The 15128-nt window shown below is 40.3% G+C and overlaps 1 protein-coding gene across 1 annotated transcript; it reads right to left on the bottom strand.

Annotated features, from left to right (window-relative positions):
• Positions 1-2819: 2819 nt before the first annotated feature.
• Positions 2820-13619, bottom strand: Ms4a12 (membrane spanning 4-domains A12). The gene is made up of 5 exons (XM_048361063.1): positions 13332-13619; positions 9299-9355; positions 6483-6599; positions 3110-3217; positions 2820-2928 (listed from the first exon to the last, which is right to left on the bottom strand). Exons 1-5 carry the CDS (start codon positions 13617-13619, stop codon positions 2827-2829), a joined length of 672 nt encoding a protein of 223 aa, XP_048217020.1. The 3' UTR covers positions 2820-2826.
• Positions 13620-15128: the final 1509 nt, after the last annotated feature.

Genomic DNA, 15128 nt, shown 5'->3' with positions numbered 1-15128 from the left:
CTCTGTGACCATTTTGAACACACACACACCTTAGAAGATTCAGAAGATGTAAAAGGAAAGTATCCGAGTTACTGGCGCACCCTCTGGGCCTCCCTCTTAAGTAATGAAAGGAAGTTCTGAGTAAAGTGGCTGGAATGATAGTTGACCCATCTGTTGAGGGAGTTTACCTTTCAGATGCTCAGCATGGTGTCAGTTTTCTCTTTAATGTAGACAGTGGTTTCACGTTTATGAACAGAAGTAAAGTAGAAGTAGCAGCTAGAAGCTAGAGAAGAGCCAGATCTGGGAAGATGGGGGAGAATGTGGAGGTGGGAAGCAAACTATCCCCTAACAAGTACAGATTCTCCAGTTATGAAATGACAGTGACTTAGCTGTTATTGTACCTGGGCAGCAGACATTCCTCCTGGAAGATTTCAGTTGGCGTTTGTAGCAAGTGAAAGTTCTGATTTTTGCAATGTGAATATTTAGTGCATAATAGCTAGTGAGCATGACATTGAGAAAGAACTGGGTGCTGATTGGTGTCTCATGCCTGTAATCCTGGCTACTTAGGATGTTGAGACCCAGAGGATTGGGATTGAAAGTCATCCTGGACAGAAAAGTCTATGAGACTTCATGTCCAATTAACCAACTAAAAAGCTGGCTGAAAGCATGGCTCAGGTAGTAAATCATGAACCATGAACAAACCAAGTAAGGAGTAGTAGGCTGTGAGTTCAAGCCCTGACACCAACACACACACACACACACACACACACACACACACACACACACACACACAAAATGTCGTTAGGGGAGTCCCAGGAGTGATTAAAAGGAAATGTAACTTTTAGGAAGCAAATATTACAAAGAGTATCAGGTTACTAAATCCATTACTACCTAGGAGGGATAGGTAAGTCAGCTTCTTTCATATTTACTAGAAGTTTACTATAGAGACCATTTTTTAGAGGGTGAGTGATTTGGATTTACAAGAGTCTGATTGTATCCTAGACAGTAAGAATACAGGTCAAGAAACCTGCCCACACTTCGTTGCCAGACTGTCTGTGTCTAAGTCCTCATTTCACCTTTTACTAGCTACATGTTTTAGGGAAAGCATTTTCAGGAGGCCTTGCTGTAGTGGCAACTACTGTAGGTAACCTGCAGTGGTTTGGAAGACATTGCTCCAAGACCATGAATTCTACATGACCCTGCTTACCTTGCAGCTATTCTACTCAGGCCAAGGATGAAGCACTTTTCTGGTCATCCAGTAGGAAGCCTGTGATTGGTTCTTCTTTAAAGCCTGTAATTGTTGGAACTGGAAACTGCACTGTGATTGGTGCAGATTACAGTGTTATATTTGTATGCAGATCATGATGTTTGGCTCACTTTTTGCTCCCCCCCCCATTGCAGAAGTGGGTTCAAGAAAATGCTGCTTCTGAATGGTCTTTTCTCATCTACTTGTGAACTTCATAATATGTACAGCAGGCTGTACTGGCAGCAAGAAGAGAAAGTGGCAGCAACAGTGATAGTGGCAGTGAGGAAACAGGATAAAGAGTTTCACTGAGTGACCAGGAGCAAAAACTTCAGAGAGCATAGACAACTGAGACAACTAAGGGTGGTGGAAGAAGGCAAGAAGAGGTAGACACGAAGACAGAGGCTGTGAGGCTGTAAAGAGCTGCAATACGGGCTGGGAATATGGCCTAGTGGCAAGTGTGCTTGCCTCGTATAAATGAAGCCCTGGGATTCCCCAGCACCACATATGTAGAAAATGGCCAGAAGTGGCGCTGTGGCTCAAGTAGTAGAGCACTAGCCTTGGGCAAAAAAGAAGCCAGGAACAGTACTACTTCAGGCCCTGAGTTTAAGGCCCAGGACTGCCCCCCCCAAAAAAAAATCAGAAGAGCTGATTGGTAGCAACATTAATGTCCAGAGTAATATGGCTCCCTAAAAGAACCATAAATGTTTGATTTCTGAGCAGAGAAGAGGAGGGGATATGTAAAGGAACTCCAGCGATTGGTCATAATGAAAATCCTCATCAAAGAGGCTTGTTCATAGCTAGACATAGTGACATGTGCCTCATCCTAGCTACCAAGAAGCCTAACATAAATGTAGATTACTCTGTGCAGGAAATGAAACCCTATCTCAAAAATAATGAGCAAAAATTAAGGCTGGAGTCATGGCTCAGCAGTAAAAGCAACTGCTGAACAAGCACAGGGCCCTTAATTCTAAACTTAGCTTGTGGAAGGAAGGAAGGAAGGAAGGAAGGAAGGAAGGAAGGAAGGAAGGAAGGAAGGCAGGCAGGCAAGGCAGGCAGGCTTGCTTGCTTCATGAGTTTGCTCTGTTGTATTTATCAGATCTATTTTTGGTCAACTAGTATTAAGTCAAAGTGGATTTTTGTAGAGTGATATAAACAAATCTACAAAAACATTTGTGAAGTTAGGAGGAAAGCTAAGGTTTATAAAAATAGAGGCATTTTGTTAGGAAGGTGGAAGGAAAGGGAAAAGAGGGAGGCAAGGGAACACAGGAGTTAGAGGAGCAATGGAATATGACCGAAGCACACTCTATGTATATGTAAAAATGTCACAGTGAAGTCCCTAACCATGTTCAGTTAATACAAGCCAATAAAAATACCAAAGAGTCATTCCCAATGACTGTTTTATTGAGGAAAGGGTAGCATGTGCAGAAGTTTCTAACTTTAAGAGTTTTCACTCTTTTAATGATGAGAAGGGCACTAAGGTAGTATCATTGCTAACTGCTGCTACTAGCATCAGTTAAGTAGTTTTAAGTGGAGAATTTATGGACCCATGCTCTCTTCTTTCTTCACTCTTTTATTACTATAATAATAATAATAATTATTATTTATCTAGGAGCAGAAGCCAGGTAGCCATCAACTGTAAGAGGAGGTAGTGAGGACTGTGTCATGGGGTTGGCTGCATACATATTTGGAATAGCCAGTGCAGACTAGAAGGAAGGAACAAAAATAAGCAATGCTGTTAGTACAATGCATTTAGTATCTCATGCCCCAGTAAAGTCGAGGACAAACAGTGGTCTGGTAAGCCCACAGCAGGACTTAGCAGACGTGTAGACTTGCATTTCTCCAACACATATTCAGATTATTTTACAGAAAAGAGGCCCAACTCACCGTGGTATTCATGATTGCTTGCTTGGCAAAGTGAGCTGTGGTACTTGTTACACAGACCAGCAGGAGGGAGAAAATCAGCAGTACAGATGATATTCCTTTCCCAGCAAGCTGAAATCAGAAATTTATCTTGAAAAATATTACCAGGTTGTGCTGATATTTATATGTGGCTCACTCCATGCTTATTTCAGGGGATGCAAATTCGTTTTATGGTTCCTTTTGGCAAGTAGTTTATTTTATTTAGAAAGGTAAGAACAGAGCTTATTTTTCTTTGCAATGATGTCTTGTTTTTATGAAAATGACACTTGCATATTTTTAAAAAAGCACTAATATGAAAGTCAACCAATCATCGTAAGCATCACTGCCTAGAAATGACCAAAATTAACATTATAGATAGTATTGCAGATCTCTCTGTATAGACACAAGGAAAAAGCAGCAGTGACTGAATGGAGAAACAGAAGGAGAGAGCAAGCAGGAGAGAATGAAAGAAACATTCTCTAAGAATGGAATTGTACTTAGTATTTTGAAAGTATTTAATTATTTCTAAAGGAGAAGGAGGTTATGTTTGCTCAACTAAAAACCAAGTTTATGAAATCCATGAAGTCAAAATCATTTTAAACCTATAGATTTAATTTTATATACCACAATGTGATAGTTTTCTATGAAAAAAGGGTGAGGGGATTTATACTCTTATTTTATATCACCTTTACATTTCTCTCTTTTCAACTGAGTTTCTGATGTTTATAGAATGTGATTTGAAGAAATGAAACGTTAAGATACTTAACATTCAATTTTGTTAACTTGTTTTTCGAGCTGCTGAGGCTTAGTTGGCTACATAAGTGCTTCCTATGAATACTTTATACAGTTTCTACATGTTTTTATGGTCCTCTCCATTTTTATTAGCATATATGGGTTGTACGAATGCATTTCATTGTGGTATTTCCATATATGCCATACAATGTGTTCCAATCATACCTATTCCCTCTGTCACTTCCCTTCCTACTCCCTTTCTTGTAGAGAGTGCAACAGGTTTCTTCTGCTGTTCTCATACATATGTATAAAGTACTTTGAATATACCCATTCCTTTCATCATTCTCTACCCTCTTGGTAGTCCCAACCCCATAAAAAGAATCTGTTTTACATTTCCACATATGGGAGAGAATATTCTATATTTGACTTTCTCAGTCTGGTTTATTTTACTCAGTATTGCAGTTTTTAATTCCTTTTGTTTTCCTACATATGACATAGTTTTCTTTATGGCTGAATACTACTTTATGGCTGAGTAATAACACCCCCCCGCTTCTCTCCCTTTCCCCTTCCCTTCCTCCTCTCTCTCCAACTTTTTTTTGCCCAGTCCTGGGGCTTGAACTCAGGGCCTGAGCACTGTCCCCCGCTTCTTTTTGCTCAAGGCTAGAACTCTAGTACTTGAGCCACGTGCCATGTCTGGTGCACGTTCCCCCCCCCCCCCCCATATATATATATGCTGAGAAATCGAACCCAGGGCTTCATGTATGTGAGGCAAGCACTCTACCACTAGACCATATTCCCAGCCCTCAAACTTTTCTTTATGTGTTCATCAGTTTGAGTTTACCCGGGCTGATTCCATACTTTAGCCATTATGACTAGTGCTACTATAAACATGGATATATCAGTATTTTGACTCTTATGTTGCTTGGGTATATTCCCAAGAGGATTACAAAGTAGACCTATCTTCAGTAGTCGTTTTTTTTTTTTTTTTTCTTTTTTAGTGCCAGTCCTGGGGCTTGTACTCAGGGTACTAGGTACTTGTACTAGGTGCTGTCCATGAGCTTTTGTGCTCAAATTATAGGATTACACCTGTAATTTGTCTTTTGTAAACCTGGCTGTCTTTAGTATTTTTTAAAATGTTCTGGATTCTTGATTTAACTCATGTATGGCTGAATTTTTTGACACCAGTGCCCACATATTATTTTAATGAGAAGGTATTTTTGTTATCTTTGTATTGACATGAATATTATATGTGATAATCTTGAATCACAATTTTCTTTTCATCAAAACTTTGTAAACATTGTTCTATTGTCTCCCCACTGAATATTGTGATAGAGAATGAATCAAGGTAATTTTTTTCTAGTTTATAGATAAGAGGTTATCTATTTTTCTGGTTAAAATTTAAATAATTATTTGTTTATATATTATATCTTAACAAGGGACTATCTGTCTAAGTGACTCATCTGCCTTATCTTATACACCTCTATTTTTCTTTTTCTTTTTGGCCAGTCCTGGGGCTTGGACTCAGGGCCTGAGCACTGTCCCTGGCTTCTTTTTTGCTCAAGGCTAGCACTCTGCCACTTGAGCCACAGCGCCACTTCTGGCCATTTTCTGTATATGTGGTGCTGGGGAATTGAACCCAGGGCCTCATGTATATGAGGCAGGCACTCTTGCCACTAGGCCATATCCCCAGCCCCTCTATTTTTCTTGATCAACAGGCTTCATTGTGTTTTCCTTATGCCATTTTCTTACATTGCTGCAATGTAATTCAATATTAACACTCTCCATTTAATTCCTATATTAAGCCTTTCAATAGCACAAAGTACTTAGGAAGAACTTTCTTTCAATAGTTGGATAATGTTTTCTCCTGTTTTTCATTTTAAAAAGACTGTACCATTGCAGGCAATTGCAGGTCATACGATAGCCCGCTAATTGGAAGTACCTTTTTTTAATATGTCTTTATGTTTAGTTGAAAAATTGAATGCCAATTTGCCTTTTGTAAACTGATAGAAACAAAACAACATAAAACAACCCTCCTCTGTGGCTTCCCTTTGTTCTCAGACTTAAGATGGAAGTCCTTAATATGGTCATCGATGTCTTAGAGACCAGCTTCAGAACCTTCTCCATTCTTTACACTCAGCATCTCAGCCCTTGGAGCACCCATTTCTTCCTGGGGTCAGAGTCTCTGCTGGGCCTATTTGATGTTAGTGGATGGAGGATTCTGTTCTGAGCACACTCAGAAACACATGTTGCAATAGCTTCATATTCTCAGCTTTTCTGGTGAAATTTGAAAGCCTTCTTCCATTTTCCTCTCACTCTATTCTTACTCTAAAAATCACCCTATTCTTATTCAGAAGATTGACAATCCTTTGCCTAAGAATTTCAAATTGTTGGAGAACAATAGCTGGATAGTCTTAGGGGTCTCTGGAGTCCCTCCCCATTGTTCATGCAGGATGCTCTATTTGTCCTTGTCCTTTGTGAAGGGCATTCTCTCACTTCAGAGTCCTAGCAATCACATTTCTAGTGGTAGGGATTGAATAGAAATAGAGATTTTCCTACTAGAGTTGCTTGTATAGTACTCGGAAATAAACAACATACTCTTCCACATGGTGGATTATAGAATACTTACCACTGCCCAGATGTCTTGTTGACCCACTCCATTGATGATTAGATCCGTCAGTAAAAGACTTATGCCAACTATGGCACAGATAGAACTCACAATGTTCATTCCTAGGCTGCCCTTTACCTAATGGAGACAGTGAGGACAGTAAGTTATATAAATGATAAACAAAATTAAGTGAAATAAAAAGCAATTAGAGTTAATGGAAATTAGAGTTAATGGTTTTTAATCTTTAACATTTTGAAAGAATATTTGGAAGTTGAAATATTGTTTTATCTTCATGTGTAGTTATCACAAAAATTACGATTTCAAGCCTAGATGCTTGGTCTTTCTAAACTGTAGAAAACGTAACTAATATAAAATAGGTTAATATAATATATTGAAAGCCATTTGTACAATAACAATTCTACTTCCTTTTTCAAAATAAGAACAAGAATAAATAAGCTTTCACTGAGTGTTATTCTTTTTTTTTTTTTTTGGCCAGTCCTGGGCCTTGGACTCAGGGCCTGAGCACTGTCCCTGGCTTCTTCCCGCTCAAGGCTAGCACTCTGCCACTTGAGCCACAGCGCCGCTTCTGGCCGTTTTCTGTATATGTGGTGCTGGGGAATCGAACCTAGGGCCTCGTGTATCCGAGGCAGGCACTCTTGCCACTAGGCTATATCCCCAGCCCTGAGTGTTATTCTTCAACAAATCTGTTGGATTTATAAGAGTACACTGTCACAATTAAACTCAGCGCAGTTGTATGAGGTGAATTGTAGCATCTAATTTTACAGATGGGAAAGAATTTCACACATACACATTTTTTTTGCTGGTAGATTTAAAAATTGCCAGAAGCCCTGAAGTTTCTTTAGGAACTAGGTGAGGAACTCCAAATATAAAAGAAGCTGTTTAGGTTTTCGTGGGTAGAGATCTAAATGGATATGAGTACAAAACTTTCTCCAGCTATTATGATAAGATTAGGAGATATGGCTGAAGAATTGTGAAACTAAGTCCCCAGTTGGTTTGCTTAGGGATAGCACTGTTAGAATCCTTAGACTGTGCCTGTGCTTTTTTTGGAGTGTTGTGGTGTTTCCCAAAGACCTTTAAAGGGCTCATAGAAAAATTGCTTTTAGAAACCCTTAGTGCTCAACTTTGCCAGAGGCGTGAGTCTACTATTGGGCAATCTCAGTTACAGGGAAAAACCTATTAAAGGTAGAGAGAAGAATGCTTTATTTTGTTTTGGGATTATAGTATGCTTGGAATTAGGTGCTTTTTTTTTCTGGGATTAGGCTTCTAAAATGTAAATTTAATTTTGTCTGGAAGAACCAGAGAAGTATGGTTATGTTTCCATTTCTCCATTCTTTCCTCTAGTGCTTCAACTTTTATCTTTATTTTTTGGCCAGTCCTGGGCCTTGGACTCAGGGCCTGAGCACCATCCCTGGCTTCTTCCCGCTCAAGGCTAGCACTCTGCCACCTGAGCCACAGCGCCCCTTCTGGCCGTTTTCCATATATGTGGTGCTGGAGAATCGAACCGAGAGCTTCGTGTGTAGGAGACAAGCGCTCTTGCCACTAGGCCATATTCCCAACCCAAATAATGCATTTTTTTTTGGCCAGTCCTGGGGCTTGAACTCAGGGCCTGAGCACTGTCCCAGGCTTCTTTTTTTTGCTCAAGGCTAGCACTCTGCCACTTGAGCCACAGTGCCACTTCTGGCCGTTTTCTGTATATGTGGTGCTGGGGAATTGAACCCAGGGCCTCATGTATACAAGGCAAGCACTTTTGCCACTAGGCCATATCCCAGCAACTTTTATCTTTTAAATTAAAAAAAATGGTTATTGTAATGGTGATGTACAGAGGGGTTATATCTTATACAAGCCAGGTAATAAGTACATTTGTTTTTGAACAGTGTCACTCCTTCCCTTGATCTCCCAGGTTTTCCCTCCACCACAAGTTGTACAGTTCATTTTCAATGTAGTATCTAGTATCACTGCTACATTTGCTCATCCTTTGTCTCACCACTTCTGTGCACCCTCCTTACCCTCTCCAAAGCAGATAAACTTACAAACAAGACAAAAGGTACAGAAAACAAAACTAGCAACAAAGGAAAAAAAAAACCTCTTGTTTCCATTTCTTGGAGTTACCTAGACATTCACAAAGTGAAACCAAAGGAAGATATTCTTAGGAGAGGATCAGAAAGACTCAATAGCTATGTGCATATGATCATATAAGATGATATTTACCAAAATTTTTGTACTCTTGAAACTATTTCTGCTCTAGTTTATGGCAAATCATGTTTTGGTATCAATTTAAACCAGGAAATTGTAACACTTGGAGTACTGTTTGTACTCTGATTTTCTAAGCTCTTCTCATGGTCTGACCTAGATGCTTTTAATGGTTCCTTAAAGAATTTCCCATCAAAACCCAAACTGGATGAAGACTAGCAGATGTTCACAAATAGAAAGTAGACATGCTAAGAAATAGCAAGTGAACACCAGGGACACAGTCACTAAAGAGATGAGTAGTTGTTTCCTGGATTCTTCTTTAGACTTTCCCGAATGTAGTGTGACCCCATTGAACCAGGAAGCTGTTGTGTGAAACCTTTAACCACCCTTATCTTCATGACTACCGACCATTGGGATTCCCAGTGAGGGTGTGGAGCTCTGCCATTTCTGTGTGGTAAATTGTACAGACGACTCCCCACTCCAGCCTGGGCACCGTAGTATCAACAGACAAATCCTCTGAGCAGAGTGCTCTCAGCCACTCAATTTATCTACCCTCTCAATTTATCTCTCCAGTAAATCAAATTCATCTTCAAAGGAGTTTAAAAAGGAGAAATATTCTTACTTACCAGACAAGGGGAAATTTCCTTGGCTGCCGATATAGAGAGAGAGCCAGAAATAATGAACTGTAGAAATAGACAGATTTCTTGGTGAAATGGTATGTCTACTTATTGCTTGGAAATTTATCAGTCTGTATACATTTATTTTTAAGTGGAACTTCAGTTTGTCTATTGTTGAGTTTCCCTTTCCAAATTGCCTCATATATCTCCATTTTCTAGACTAACATGTCTTTGATTTCCTGGGTTTTTTTTTCCTCTTAGTTTTGTGTACATAAGGATCACTTTTTTCCTGTTAAGACCTCTGTTCTGTGATTTATGCTCAGTGTTCTCTTCTTGCAATTGCCTAATTTTTTCGGGGGTGGGGAGAGGAGGGTTGGTCATGGGGGTTAAACCTGGGTCCTGGGTGCTGGGTCCTGTAGATAAGAGTCTCATGAGCTTTCCTTCCCAGGCTTGCTTTCAACTGTGATCCTTAGATCTCAGCCTCCTGTGTAGCTAGAATTACAGGCATGAGCCACTAGTGTCTAGCTTGCAACTGCCTATTTTAAACTGTATTTTCATTTACCTCCCTCTGTGACTCTACTTATCACAAACATTTCAGTCCTCTATGTCAGATGGAACTAAAACTTTGAACTGATTCCTTGATCAGAGTAAACATGAGGAGATGGGTTTAAGCTGCAGATGGACAATGGGAAGCAAAAGTTCTTCCTTCCTTATGCTTGGTCAAAGCTGTTATTTCTCTATAGATTCTCTAGCCCTCAGTTGTAGGGCTTCTCATGACCTGAATTGTGGGCAGGCAGGAAATAGAGGTACTTTCTAGGGAGAGTTATTTCAGCAATCTACTCACACATACTGCACCCCAGAATGGGTATCCACTAACAAAAGTAGTAGAAAGAAAGCCCCACACATCTTCAGTGCGGCTGAACAGGAGACCCAGAACAATCCCAAAACCAATGTGCATCACTCCAATTAGGATCTGGATTGCCTGAAACAAAGAAAACAAACACTTAACATTTCTTCTTTGTTTTCATCCCTGGGATAATAACTTAGTGCTTAGGATCCACAGACCTCATTTAAGCAATCACCTGAGATAAAGGTAGGCTGTGAATGTTTTGATGTATACTGGAATAAGTGCGGAGCAAAGGCCTCTGTCAAAGCCTTTTCTTGAGGTATTGAGTGGATTGTGGAGCAGCCCACAGAGAATTGTCTCCAAAGTGCCTAAGCACTCATTGGTATCTTTTAAGAGCATCTAAAAGACTACTGGAGTAATACCTGTTATAAGTAAAGGAATTGGGGCAAAATCATTTATTGGGCAGTAGTTACATGTTCTGTGATGATCTTAACACTTTACATTTATTGTGTCACATGGTCCTCTCAGTGGCTGGATGGAGACATGGAGACATAAACAAAGCATTTAGTTTTCACACGCTCTTCTCCAGGAGCATCAGTTCAGTTTTCTGGCCATAAACTTTTCACCCTCATTCTTGTTGCCATTTCGATGAGGAACAGTTAGATCTTTGATTTCTAATGCCCTTCTTTTCTCCTTATATAGCTACCTGGCTACCTTTTACTAGTCAAAACTGCCTACAGACTTAATCATGTGGATATTCAATTTGCTCTGCACCTTTGGCACCAGCTCTTGGACTTTGGAATAGATTGATATAGATGCTTTACTCTCATCACCTGTGGTCCCTGCACTGTCAAGGTTGCTGGGGTTTGCTAACGTCATAGATAGACAATCTTCATGGAGAGATTAAAAAAAACTCCCCCAATTAATACAACTACTTAAAGAAAGAACAAAAAGAAAATGTCAGTTTTTTTCTTTTAAAGTACTTTCAGTGCATGCCTCTAAAACCAGGAAGAATGTTCTAGTGGTTCTTTTTTATTTTTAATACTTTTGATCTTTAACTTTAAAAATTATCTTTAAGTAGTTGTACAAAGAGCTTTCAATTTAACATGTCTTGTTATGAGTACATTGCATCTTTATCAGTGTCCTCCCTTCCGTCATTCTCTTCCATTCTCCCAAACCCATTCACACCCTCAATATTTTCTGGTTACAATTTCATATTCTTTATTTCTCCTCAGTAAAAGCCAACAAAACTTTCCTTTTCTTCATGTCCCACAAGTTCTTGCCCCTATTGCCTCTCTGCTTTCTTCCTGCTTCATTCTGGCCTTTTCTCTACTTGTCAAATGTATTATAGACATCTAAAGGCCCTTACTCTGAGTTCCTCTTGTCCTGGTGTCTGCGTGGCTCACTCTTTTTTTTTTTTCTCAAATTTTTATTATCAAACTGACGTACAGAGAGGTTACAGTATCATACGTTGGGCATTGGATACATTTCTTGTACTGTTTGTTGCCTTGTCCCTCATGCCCCCCTCCCTCCCCCCCTTTCCCTCCCCCCCCAGGTGTTCAGTTCACTTACACCAAACAGTTTTGCAAGTATTGCTTTTGTAGTTATTTCTCTTTTTTTACCCTGTGTCTCTCGAATTTGGTATTCCCTTTGAATTTCCTACTTCCAATACCAGTAAACACGGTTCGTGGCTCACTCTTAACCTCATGTATTTGCTCAAATATTATGTTCTAAGGGATGTCCCCTCAGACTAACTTGAAATTGCTACCCTTTCACTGCCTGCTACTACTTTTTTTTTTTTGCGTGTGTGATAATTTAGTTTATTGAGAACATCCTATATGCCAGAATGTTATTCCTAAGCACTTTGCCCTTACTGCCTCATTAGTCCTATGCAATACAGATTTTGCATAAGGTAAAAATAAGTACCTAGTTTGTGGTTATGTAAATAGCAGCCATGAATTCAGGCAGTTGCTTTTCTTTTTTTAAAAAAAATCGTGCTTACACTTTCTTCTCTATATATCACTTATCAGTTTCCATTACAGCCTGTATTTTACTTCCTTATTATAGGCATAGTGTGACTTCATACACTGGGTTGTAAATTCCCTCAGGACAGAGATTATGCCTTCCTTGTACTCCGTGGTATTACCAATGCCTGTGTGGGGAGAGGCTGTGTGGGAGATGTTGTCCTTGTCCTATTTGTTCATATTTCCTCCCTTCAGCATGGGAGGATCTTGAAGTTAGAAGTTACTTTGCTGGTTGCCTTTGGCTGCTGGAGGGGAATGGAAACACTAATACTTGAAATAGGTAGTAATATGGCTAGAAGAGTTCTTGCACCTGATGGATATCCAGTGCAATTTAGAGCTATACACAGGAAAAGACTTAATCCATTTTGTGGAAGAGGGTGCCTAGAAAGCTTAGCATAGGCACTAACAATTCTGCTTAAGTGGGTGGGATCCTCACCAACAAGTGGAACATATTTTGCAATACCTACAGAAACCAGATTGAGGGTATCTAGTCCAAAATACTCTTGGTAAAACTAGAATGGCGGATAAGCCACAGCATTTCTAAATGCTTACGGTGAGAGAGCCACAGTGCATGGCAGTGCCCTACCTCTTTTACACTCAGCCTGTCCCAGCCTGCTCAGTCATAGTTACTTCCCTTTTTAGTGTGGATTCACCAATAGGGAGAATCTGGCTTCTTAACCTTTTCAGAGACAGGGTTGAACTTGTCTAAAGAGCTCTTTGCAGAAGTGAGATCAAGCTGGTAGTGTTGCTCTTCTCATCAACATTGCTTCTGTAACCAATGAGAATCTTGCTTGAATCAAAATGAAATGAACTCAGGGCTGACAGATTATTTCTACCCAAAAGGGACACACAGCTTCTAGGCAAGCATTCAACACTTTTTTTTTTTTTGTTGGCCAGTCCTGGGCCTTGAACTCAGGGCCTGAGCACTGTCCCTGGCTTCCTTTTGCTCAAGGCTAGCACTCTGCCACTTGAGCCACAGCACCACTTCTGGCCGTTTTCTGTATATGTGGTGCTGGGGAATTGAACCCAGGGCCTCATGTATACGAGGCAAGCTCTCTTGCCATTAGGCCATATCCCCAGCCCATTTCAACACTTTTTAATCATGAATATTCTCCCCACCTATAATTGATAGGCCCAAGAAAACATTTGCAAATGCAGGAAACAGACTCACCCCTAGTATCTTTCCTTCTTCTTTCAAGTTTACTGCTGCTGGTACTGCTGTTAGATTTACTATTACATTTCCTTGACCCAGCTGACTGCCAGGAAAGAGCCCTGGAGATGTCATGGGGGGAAATTGCCCACCTTGGGCTTGGTTTTCTACATTCCTAAAACTCAGAGATCGTTGATATTCAGGAGCCACGGGTTGTTGATACCCAGGAGCCATGGTTGGGTTGCCTGGTGGGTAAGGATTGGGCATGGTCTCTTGCATTCTAGGGTAGATTGGCTTGGATGGCTTCATTCTGTCCTAAGTGTTAACAAAACAAATAAAAGCAACACATTTACTGACAATGGAAATCAACGAACATCTTAACAAGTGTCACCTTTCCTTGTAAAGGGAAGAGAACAAGTGAGCAGATAATAACAAATGTGCTTCTTGTTTTTTTTTTTTTTTTTGCCAGTCGTGGGGTTTGGACTCAGGGCCTGAGCACTGTCCCTGGCTTCTTTTTGCTCAAGGCTAGCACTCTACCACTTGAGCCACAGTACCACTTTGGCCTTTTCTTACATGTGGTGCTGAGGAATCAAACCCAGGGCTTCATGTGTACGAGGTGAGCACTTTACCACTAGGCCATATTCCCAGCCCCCACCAATGTGCTTATCAGCTTTAGAATCCCATGTAACCTGTGGTTTGAGGGAACTGTAGGAGGAAAATGGGAATAAATTTAGCTTTTAGCTCTTTGTACCTGATATTATTATTATTATTCATGGGAAAATACTAATGTTGAATGCAGGTTGTTATAATTGCTAGGCAGATGCTCTACCACTTGAGGTACACCTTCAACTCCTTTTGCTTCAGTTTATTTCTCAGAATATTGTGCTTTCATTTGAACTGACCTTGAATTATGATTATCCTATCTCTGCCTCCTAAGCAGAGGGGACAACAGGTAAGCACTATCCCACTCAGTTTGTTTATTGAGATAGTCTCTCTCCAACTTTAGCCCAGAGTGGCCTCAAACCATGGTTATTCTGTCTCTGCCTCCTGAGTTGCTGGGAGTATGGCATGTGTCACCATCTCCAGCTCCCACTTAGTTTTGTGAAGGGTATGTGTGTCTTCCCTGTGGTCATCACTTTTAAAGTACAGCAGATAGCAAGAAGAGACTGCTGTAGGCAGAATAATGTACTCCCTTAAGGACTTCTGGCTATGTTAGTCTATCTGGCAAAGCAGAACTAATGTTGCCAGTGGAATTAACCTTGAAATTGGGAGATTGACTTGAATTATTGAGTAGGCTCAAGGTAATAATCAGCACCCTTAGAAGTGGAAGTGGAAGAGAATCAGAGGAAGAAAACTAGTGAGGTAGGCAGCATTATAATGTTGCTCTATGGCTGAGTTTAAAAATGGAGAAAGATTTAAAAAAATGTGATTATCACCAAACAAGACACTTGTGACCAAATCTACTTGTTCTGTAATAGTAGAGAGAAACAATTGGGGCTTTCCATGCAGAAAGTGGGGTCAGGAGACCAGGAAACAGAATGTGAATGTATGTTCAAGTCACTCAGGAACTTGTACACAGGTGCAAGAAAGTTATGTCAAAGTGGCCACAAGATTGTTTAATAGGAGACAGACGAATGTAATGCCATGTTTACTGCTAGAAACCAAAGCTTTGTGAGAAATCTTGAATTTATGGAGAGGGAGGGTGGGAAAGTCTGTATCTGTTCTTTCTCTGATCCCTGCAGACAAAACTCCCTTGGGCTTTGATGATCCCAGCCCTGGGGTGTTTTATTTCATGATTGATTTTGCTGTACCCAAGTA

The sequence above is a fragment of the Perognathus longimembris genome, chromosome 13 (assembly GCF_023159225.1).
Source record: "Perognathus longimembris pacificus isolate PPM17 chromosome 13, ASM2315922v1, whole genome shotgun sequence".
NCBI classification, from domain to species: Eukaryota; Metazoa; Chordata; class Mammalia; order Rodentia; family Heteromyidae; genus Perognathus; species Perognathus longimembris.
The sequence above is the reverse complement of the archived record's forward strand: the minus strand, read 5'-3'. Positions and strand labels throughout refer to the sequence as shown.